General features: G+C 39.6%; 1 protein-coding gene across 1 annotated transcript; it reads right to left on the bottom strand.

Annotated features, from left to right (window-relative positions):
- Positions 1 to 234: 234 nt before the first annotated feature.
- Positions 235 to 7827, bottom strand: nat16 (N-acetyltransferase 16; the record flags this gene model as incomplete). The annotated part of the gene is made up of 5 exons (XM_080052584.1): positions 235 to 463; positions 655 to 1004; positions 1164 to 1388; positions 2658 to 2883; positions 7769 to 7827. The coding sequence occupies 5 exons, from the start codon at positions 7825 to 7827 to the stop codon at positions 235 to 237; spliced, it is 1089 nt and encodes a 362-aa protein (XP_079908710.1).
- Between the last annotated feature and the right edge of the window lie 2907 nt (positions 7828 to 10734).

The following is a 10734-nucleotide window of genomic DNA, read 5'->3' as shown; positions in this document are numbered from 1 at the left end:
TGATTGTATGTCCATGCCCTGTATTTGTTCGTGTATTGTTGAATCTTATTTACTGCAACCTTACAATTTGTTTTGTTTCGTGAAGACTACATTTTGTTTTCTTGGTTTCTATCTCCTCAATACATAGGGTTGTGTTTTTGTGTTATTGAGTTGTGTCCATTCATTCTTTTTAAACCCTTGTCTTCATTCCTTTCTGGCTCTTCAACTTTAACTCCTTTCCATCCCCCTATGTAACTACATTATGTCTGACTCCACCACACATTGCTCGGTGTACTCCTTCACCAGCTCCACTCTCAAGGTGTTCTGGCAGAATTCGGCCATGGACTTCCAGAGTGGTGGGTCCAGGAACATCTGGCACATCACGTGACCCTTCAGGGTGGCGGTGTGGCGCTGCAGGTGGCACAAGAACTGCTGCCGAACCAGGTCCAGATCTTTACCGAACATGTCAATGTTCAGGTAATACCTGGTTACAGAAAAGGGTATAGACGAATGAGTTTCTTATCTGAAAATGAATCATTTATACATTAATACGTATCTTAAAATTGGCAGCCCCACAATGAAACAGTGAAATGATCCTATGGAAGACAGGAGGGCATGCCACTCAATTGTTTTGCTTTTAATTTGGTTGTCATTAAAGAAAGAAAGGACAGTTACCAGTCGTCTCCAATGGGCACATTGAAAGGGAAGGTACAGAGGCTGGCCACAGTAGGGTTGGACAAATCATCCACCATCCAGTCAATGTCCTTCTTCAGTAAAATGGCCATGTTACTGGGCAAAAGCTTGAACGGCTGCCAGTCTTGAATGATGGTGGCATTAGGAAGAACCCCCTGCAACAGGTCAGTGGTCAGATACAGACGGTGGATGGCTGTATGGTCGAGATGCACTGGAGCAAGGTTGGAGGAAGAGGTGGAAAAATTATTGGTGGATATGAGGTCTCCACCTAGACCAAGCTCAGACAGGCGAAGGTAAAGGTCTTCAGCTCTGAAGCGCACCAGCAGAATACCCTGTAGAGAAAAAAAGACAATGTGCGAACAATAAACGACTGACTGAAGGCAAGTGTTATTGCATTTTACTGTAGGCAGTTACAACAGACAATAACAACAGACATTAGCTATAGGCACAAAACAACGAAAAGACCTTAAGTCTGTATTTGTTGGTGGTACCTGCTTGGTTATCATGCGATACTTCTGGAAATCCTTGGGTCCAAGCTGATCATCACGGGTCAAGCGAGTTACTTTCACCTCTGGGTACTTGGTTTTAATAAGCTCAGCGCAAAAGCGCAGCAGAACTCCTGCCACTCCCTTTCCCCTTTCCTGAGGGGCGACACGAAGACCTTCCACCAGCATGGTCTCCCCATCATCAATCACAACTGCCGACTCCAGAGCAATCTAGCAAGCATCACAGAGGAAGAAAGAAGGCACAAAAAAATTAATAGAAGTCACATTGACATTGTACTTGTAAGAACTGTAAACCATTCCTGTAAATACTTCAGAGAAACATGTCTGAAACGTTTATATTTCTCTCAACTGTTTTAGACATTTTGGAAACAAGAACATGTTAATCGGATCATCGCATCATACACCTTCTTCACATCTACAAAAAACATGAAGTTCCCCCTTCAGGCCCCCTTCTGTGGAGTTGTTTCACTACTTCAGTGACTTCCACCATAGAAATTATTGATGATGCCCCATCAGCTTCTCGCTCTGCAATAATCAGCGTATTAGTCAGATTCAGGAGTTCCTCAAAGTGCTTCTTCGACAGCCAGACTATCTACTCAGTTGATGTCAAAAGTTTCCCAAGCCTACTGTACACAGCTTGGATGGTTCCCCTTTCCCCCCTTCTGGGTTGCCGGATGGTAAGCACTTAGGTGCCAACCAGAAGTCCTTCTACATGGCTTTTTCAAACTCCTCCCACACCCACTGCTTTGCCTCTGACACAGCAGAGGCTGCCGCCTTCATGACCTGTTGGTACTTTCCCACCCCCTCCGGGTCCATCACACACTTGCTGACGGCTAAACCTCTGGGCCTGTCTCCAAACTGGTCCCGGGGTTTCTCGTTCTCTACCCCATTTTCTCATGTGGTCTTTCTGAACCATTCTTAGTCTGGTCCCTCGCCTGAGACCACTGAGCCCTCAGGTTCATAGGGACACACATACCCCTCCACCAGGATAAGGTGATGGTTCCCGGAGAGGGGATAACAATTTAAAATAAAAAAATGACATTATAGAAACTACACCATGTCTGTTACATTATTATTTGAGGCTTGTCTTGTTCGCTGTTCTGCCAAGAGTTAGATGGTGGGTTGATAACAGATCGGTCTTTCAGGTATCTTGCCTAACAGTAGTCTGCATACATTGTTGTCATGTATTCAGATGGTGCGTACAGTGCATATGCTCCCTGGGACCCTGACAGGCATAGGAAGCTGACCATTTGTACATAATGCTACGAGTATCGTAGCAAATGGAAAACATTTTGTATATTTGGAATTCCATTTTCCTTGACCTTGATTATCTGGCGGGTCCTAAAAGGGCCTGTTTGCGATTAATTTTTTTTTCACATGTTATTTAAAAAAAACAAAAGGTAAACAATTTACAAACATTTGCCCTTGAATACTTCTTAAGCCCATCATTTAAAATAATTGTCTTTTCATTTAACTTACCACTTTTCCCTGTTTGCGGGCCAATATGACTGTGCGGTTGGTCTCCTGAAGCCAGCAGGTGTATCTAGTGGGCAGGTAGTCAAGACCTCCATAGATGTCCTGACTCATAGCCATGATATCATCGAAGTCCTCCTCAGTGGCCACAGTAAACTGAAGGCCTGCCTGGGACAGTGACTCTGGAAGCTGGGGCATAATCAGGCTGGTATCGATCTTCATCTTGTAAAAACTGATGAGATACAACAAAATGGAGAGATTATTGTATATTGTAGAACTATCAAGTGTCTTGGAGTACGATATCAACTTCAATCAGTCAAAACTGACAGTTCGAAGGTGACACCCAACTAGGCCTGCTTCAAAACATAGGCGGCATACAAACATTTTACCCATTTCACAAGACATGATTTAGGACAGCTCATGACCAATTCTAACCTAGGAATTAAACTTTTTAGATTCTGGGTGGTGCATAAATACAGACTGTAAATCTATTGATTCAAAGCAAAAACAAACTTCTTCAGTGATATGTCTGCTTGGACAACATATGTGTGTTACTACCTTTGTTCATGAAGTATGCATTCCAAAAAATCCCAAAATTAGTGTATTAGTGCTAAATTATAACACATTCATTTTCTTTTATGCCGCTTAAAGTGACATAATTGAAAGAATGATTAAATTTGTTGTCCTAATCCTTTATGTGTTCATGTACTTTACTCACTGTGAATGAAACATGACATAAGCAGTCCATGAAAGCAGATGGCTGGCAGTGCGAAAGCTAATATTAGGTATCAATAGGTACTTGCTGTGGCATCTTTCCATATCTTGTAAAGGACATTACTTAACAATGCAACGCCACATCATAGTACACACTACAACTGCATTGCCAGGTAGAGATGGCAATTACTTGATAACAGCCCTCATAACTCAGTTCTGCATCCATCAAACTTGAGCAACTATGGTGCAGCACACAGATGATATCAGAGGGACATTACACTTAAAGAGTGTTACCAATCGTTGCACCTGAGCCATGCCAACACCACAACTTTAGTTGGAACATCACAATCATCAGATAGGCTCAGAAAAACAGCTTTGTATTAGATGCTGAACATTTCAGATTGAAGAACTAATTGACTAGCTGTACTCTCAATTATAAAATAGGGAATATTTGACAAATTGCTAAATATGGGCATCCAATAAAAAAGCCTACTTATCAAGTCATAAATCGTAGCTAATTGTACTTCGAGCCTCCAGGATTTTAATTTAAAGCTTAGTAATTGCAAAACCTCTGATAAAGGAGTGGGATCTCAAAAAGGGGTTGGATTGGTACAGGAATGAATAACCAAGAAGAAAAGCCTTACAAAGTAATGTGGATGAAAAAGCAAGACAGAAGGAAACAAACACACTTCAGAATAGACAGGTCAAATAGAAGCAGAAACAGGAAGATAAATGAAAACAGGCATAGGAAGTGGACAACTGGCACCATTCTTAATACCTATGTCTTTTCACATAAATCCTGTAAATCCTCAGCTTCAACCCACTAATCCGTATGTTTAGAGTGTGTGGGCGCTCAGAACACTAATGTTGAGTAGTGAAAAATATTAAACAAAACAGCAACATTGACCTTAAGAGTGTGCAGGAGCCAGGTGTTAAGGCTCTGCACTGAGTTAAACAAAAACAAGATACTTGATCTTATTTACACTTTTGCTTTTAATTAAGGTAAGGGATACAATACCATGTACACATGAAGCAGTACAGCGTGATCAAACAAAACAAAACAAGCCTGTGCAAAAAGAAAGCGTGCAACAAAACTTAAAAAGCCATACAAAAGAGAAGTGATACAAAATGTTGAAGTACAACAAAACATATTAAGTATATGATATTATACAGTAACATACGTAGGGCTGGGTATGAAATCTCAATAGTTATTGAATAATGACCCAACTTTGTTGATAGTGTCAAAGGTTGCCTAATACAGAAATTGCCTCCAATGATTGGATATTTTGAAAAATAAATAAAAACCTTGAAGTGATTCCAAATTTCAGGTCATACATTAAAAAAAATTATACCCAGCAAAAAAATTTACAATAGTCCTTAACGGTCCAGCATTCATGTTTTTGAATGCTGGATTGTGTACAGTTTTTTGTCACTGCTTCTCTTGTGTTAGCCTAGTCGGGTGCAACCCATGAACCAACCTCACAGCAAATGTTTCCAGCTGCTTCTTAGAGTTTATCCCTAACCCAGCCCTAGCCATGTGATGCTGAAAAGGGTTTCCAATAGAAGTTGGCCACAAGACTGGAAATTTTACTTGAACTCAGGTCTTGGCTACTGGAGTGATATAATTGAATGTCCATAACTGAGGCTGTTGAGCCTTTTTAACAGTGCTGCTAGCCATGCTACAAAAAAAACATCGCAACACAAACGCTTGAATGTGTTAAAAGACAAGGGCAAGGGAAATCCACCTATTGAAACTATTGAACTCCTGCACCATATTTTTCCTCTCCACAGCATGGAATTGTTTGGCATCACAGCCACCAAGCTGAATGGACATAATGTATCATATGTCAAAACATTACAACAGTAAAAATATACAATACTAAAGGACTCAAAGCACTCAACAGCAGTCAATAAGACACCAAATTAAATCACCAAAGATTCCCCCTCTTGGATTACCCTAACCCTTAACCTTGTCAACCTAAGAAGTATCTTGGAAAGTGAAGACCAACGCCTATTCTCCCAAAGGACCCTTAAGTTAGGGGTACACCAAGGGAGTATACTATTCCCACTGCTTTTCTGCATTAGCTTCAACCTTGCCAGTTGGTTTGTTATTATGAATACAGCTTAAGGAATGGGACAACTATTAGCCTTTTCTTCCGCATGGACCACATCTGCCCTACTGCAGATGGATGCAAAGAGAGAAAGGAATTCTGTGACTGAAGGGGCAGACCTAACAGACGGACATACAAACCCAGGGCAGCTTTATACTTTGGGATTTGACAATCACATGGGAGTCGCAATGCAAGAAAGCGTAGCTCCTTAGGAAGGTCAAGCAGAATATAGGAACCATGAGCAGAATCATCAGAAAACCTTCAAGATCTGCAAAGATATTGCACAGAATATTCACATGCTGAGGCCTCCTTTGAGGAACAAAGCTTGAGGAAGACAAAAACCAACCATAAGGGTGAGGGCAGTATTTTCATGAAGATCACTGCCTGCTAACTTTTTCTGAAGTCCTAATGACATGTTTGCTCCCTTTCTTTTTGATCAACTCTAACATTTGAAATCCACACAGTTTTATAATTTTAAGAGATGCACTTGGAGAAGGGATCAAAATCACCCGAATCTTTACGATGTATCATTGTCACTGCACTGTGACAAATATGCTAAAATGTCAAAACAGCTGGTGTTTAAAGTTCAAGACCGTTACGTCACTTCAGAAAATGCTGACAAACAAAGTGCTTACCTCCTTGAGTGTCACCATGTTAACTGGTTATTTTATGCAAAGCCAGAAATCCTGTATGGTCTGAGCGTTCTAAGTGTTCTCCAGTAATGTGTCATAGACATCATACATAGTCAAGTTTATGAACAAATGCGTTGTAAACGCAAATGAGTAGTTGAACAGCAAGTATTTTTTTGCCATAATCAATCATTTGGCAAGCCTACATAGCAATATAGATTAAAATATAAACTTGTGTGTTCCATCAGACTTGCACGAAAAAGACAATTGCAAATTGGGTTAAAAGTAACTTTCAGATGAACCAAGGACCTTGTTCACAGAAATATCAGAAAGTTCAGAAATGCTCAAGGCTACATCTATGATCGATATTAGTAGATGAACATGGTGTCTGTGGAAAACTAATACACTCGTGTACAAATATGACACCACCCAACATGAATTATTTTTTCTGTAAATCAGGATAAAATTTGTTTTTCTTTTTACACATTTGTACAAAATAACCATGATTCTCTGTTCATACTTGATCATTCATTCATTGTTGTGGTTGTACTTGGGTATTTTAAGCCCCTTTTCTTTTCCCGATAGTTTGTTCAAGCACTGTCTTTTCATGCCATTAATAGAGAGGGGATTGGAGGGGTAGTTGTTGGTTTGTAGAGGCCAACACATAAATGCTAGAGATGTTCCAAAAATCTATCAATGGGCCATGTGAGCTGTAAGGGCATTTGTAGTGAAAACACTGTCCGCTCACAGTTCACACGCACACATACACACTGTGGATACTGGTAGTTTTCCATCATGCTTTGATGCTCTTGGAATGAAGTGTCAGGCTTGGCTGGGTAGTGCGGCCCTGCCAATGAGAGCGGGGCAGTTTTTGTTTTTGTTTCTCTCTCTCTCTCTCTCTCTCTCTCTCTCTCTCTCTCTCTCACTCATTGATTCATTCTTCTTCTATTCACTCTCATGCTCTTGCTTTCTTCCCCTCTTCAGCTGGCAGCATACTCAAAACAAAATGGAATTTGGCACATTTGCAAAAGCTGTTAAACTTCCATCAAACTCGCCACTGCAAGCGAATGCCAGTGTGCTCGCTGCATATTGGGGTCTGGTGATATAATGACTTTGCTGGTGAACTGACCAAACAACAAGTCATGGACAACAAGATGAAAGTCAAGGATAAACATTCTGTCAATAAAAGCATTCTGCATTTTGCAGTTGGGATTATCGTAAATTACAAACACAAACACTTTGACAGAGTTAGAAATTAGAAATGTATCTAGAGGGCTGTATGAGACAACTCCAGTAACCCACAGCTCCCCTACAACTACACACTACAAAATACTTCCAACAAAGCCGAAAAAAGGAAGAGACTCTACTCAGAATGATCTTCAGTCTATGATTGATGATGACGTTTGAGCATTCTCAGCCAAATCTGAGGAAACTTAAAATCTCAGCAGGTGGCATAATAAGAATAATTGTTTTTGATATTTTAATGAATGAACATGCCATTTTGTGTCTGTTAACACAAAACAGTAAGATTTTATTTTAAGTAGGCTGCAAGCTCTCTTCTTTATCTTCCTCCACTTCCACACCAAATACTGTACATATGACCATTCTACTAAAAAGAACAGGTCTCTTGAGCCTGAATATTACAAAACTCAAAGGAACACACCATGTCTTCAGTAGATATTCCTGTTGGTCAAGGGAGGAGAACATGGACACCAAAATCATTCATGTCTCCATGGGTAGATCCTTGGTCCAGTGCTTGATGCCAGTAGGCTCCATGCTGACGCAAACACATAAGCATACCACTCTGTTGTGCGATAGCAGGCTCCATGTCATTTTTCCCACGCAGCCCAGCCTATACATGAAACAAACCATTGACAAAGAGGCACCAGAAAATGATTAGTTGGTAAATCTGTCAAAATCCCTCTGTGCTTGTTGCCATGAAAATAATAAAATGTTGCGATATTGGCATCTGCGCATGTTAATTCTGTCTAGGATTAGTTATGCTTTAAGAAAATGTATATGCAAAGAATTACAGCAAATTCATCTGTTTCTATGCATCATCCTCCAAAATTAAAAGATTATAGGACGGCTTTTTGACTTTTTTTTTTTACATTGTAGAGGCTCTGCACTTTAATGAAATCACAAACATTACAGAAATTCATAAAAACACAAACATTACAGAAATGTATTGACATTCATGATGGTATCAGTATAGGGTACAGAGCTAACTCATAGGGTATCAAGCAGTGTTGCAGCAGAGACGGAGAAGAGGTAAAACAAAATATTTGTTATGTCCCTCAACAGACAACTAAAATTATTGTTACCCCCTAGAAGCAGCAGCATTGATGGGACTCAAGATTTAAAAAAAAAAGCCCTTGAGAAATGATTTATAGGGAACTCTTAACCTTCACCTTTCAAAGCAGATGGCAGCCATCCAATTATGGCCATATTGATGACTCCATAACCAGTCAAGCTTTAGATTGAATGGTTTTTCAAAGTATCTCCCTGTCCTAGAGGTGACCGCCATTGTAAATAGTTATCCCACAAAAGGGCAGCTGATTTGAGTTACATAACAAGTTATATTCAAACTTCTACGACTTTTTAAGAAACCTATTTCAATGTGCAGTACATATGAATCCCATTAGAATCCCAATAAAAATGACCTTAATGTACCATTTAAAAATTCGATACCTTCCGTGCTGAGAGTGGGCATGCCAACCAATACTGGGTTTCATTCTGCAGCAGGCTTTTAACTAGGTCACAGTGTGGAGAGTCCACAGTGCTAAAATCAAAGTCTATTAAATATAGCTAATATAGAGATGGATAGATGAACAATATTCTACCTCTTTAAGTCAAATGGATTAAGTGTAGTGGAAAAGAGGTCTATGAAAGAAAATAAGTTGTTGCATAAAAGTGCACTGACATATTTCCAACATAAGTTCCACATACGGTTTTGCTGCATTTATCAGTTCCCGTTGACACTTTTCGTTCATATGCTCACAGTGAATGCCATTATGTGTAGGATCTGAGCTTTTTCTAGTTTGGTTCTATTTGCTAGTACTATCAGGCTGTGCTCCACTACCATCTACCAACTACCATCCCAAACCTTGTTCCACACACATTCACACACAAAAAACTGTCCAGTCCAAAAGTCTGTCTGTGGTTCCTGACAGATAATCTTTGCATGGCATGCAATGCCATGAAGATAGGAAAGGCGTATTATATGTTATATAACGTAGTTTGTTCAAGTTAGCACAAGCGCAGCAGATGTTACAGCTGTTTTAACAGCATGTTTAGCCATTGGGTTGTGTGATTAGGGACCAACCAGCCATATTACAGCAGAGCAAATATAGTATTTTACCAACAGCTATTCTTATAAATCAGCTGAGCACAGATTTACTTCATCCCCTCAAGTTCATTCACACATTTTATTAATTAATTGCCCTGTTCCTGTCTGTTTTTAATTAAATCTTTGTTTTTTAAAGCCTATTTCCCTTTGGACATCTTGATCATTCAAATGATCAAGATGTCAAAAAGGACATGTGGAATGCGTGATTTTGAAATCCTTTCCAATGTCTGTTTTGATGGTTTTAATCATGTTTTATCACACAGATAACTCGCTGCTTGAAGACCGCAGTGCATTAATGTGGTGACGTATGGACGAGCGAGGGGACTGCTAACTGCAGTAACTGACAGGAAGTTAGCTAAAAGAACCATTCCGCTTACAGCACCTTTAAATACCAGTCTGACCAGTCTTCAATCCAGTGATTTAAAGGGGAGCCCAAAATGTGTCTCCTTGGTAACAGAGAATAGCTACTCACGATTACAGGTATTTTATGGAGTGGAATGCTCATATGTACTTTTGCCACCCAGATCACTAAAAGGGACTTAAATCAAGTGTTTTGTGGAGAGGGTCATCATGTATTATAACTGACTTTGCAGTGCATAATACATGATGAAGATCATAAAAACAATTAGGTAAAATTTCTTCACAAAAACTGGTTGAACTAACAAGCGAGAGTTTTCATAGTTTTTATATTTTTTTAAAGCATAGTATTTCTCTTTTGTGTTGGGTTTAAATCTCCCTTATTGTTGACAATTTGTGTCATCCCGTTCTTGAAGGAAAAAGAACAAGGTCTGTGCCATTGACTGTTAATGGATACACTACAAACAATGACTGGCCAAGGAGATCAGGAAGTTCTGTTCTTCCTAGGAATAAAGAAAGACGTATTATGCTATGAAATGACTTTTGTGTGTGATCATCTACCAAAATTAAATGACATTTTATGTATGTTGCCCTTACCTTAACTCTAGGGTCCATCAACTGGCATCAGGGGAAGCATTTACTATACTTTATGAACTAATATGAAGCATGACTTTCTCAAAGCTAATTTGCTTAATGGTTTAAGACCTCCACCTGTACGATGTAGCATCGGTCATGAATAATGCGTTAGCTAAGGCTGTATGCATAATTCAATATAGGTTAGTATAAGCTTACCAGTTGCTACAGTTGCTTTCTTGTAAGCTGCTATATAACTTGATGAGCTTTGGACAAGACGTTATACAATCTAAAGCAATACAATCTGAGTCGCCATGTTGACACCTGGCAATATATTTTTTGCAATTTCA

The sequence above is a fragment of the Ammodytes marinus genome, assembly GCF_949987685.1.
Source record: "Ammodytes marinus genome assembly, chromosome: 23".
NCBI classification, from domain to species: domain Eukaryota; kingdom Metazoa; phylum Chordata; class Actinopteri; order Uranoscopiformes; family Ammodytidae; genus Ammodytes; species Ammodytes marinus.
Note: the sequence above shows the minus strand (reverse complement) of the source record. Positions and strands in the feature narration are given on the sequence as shown.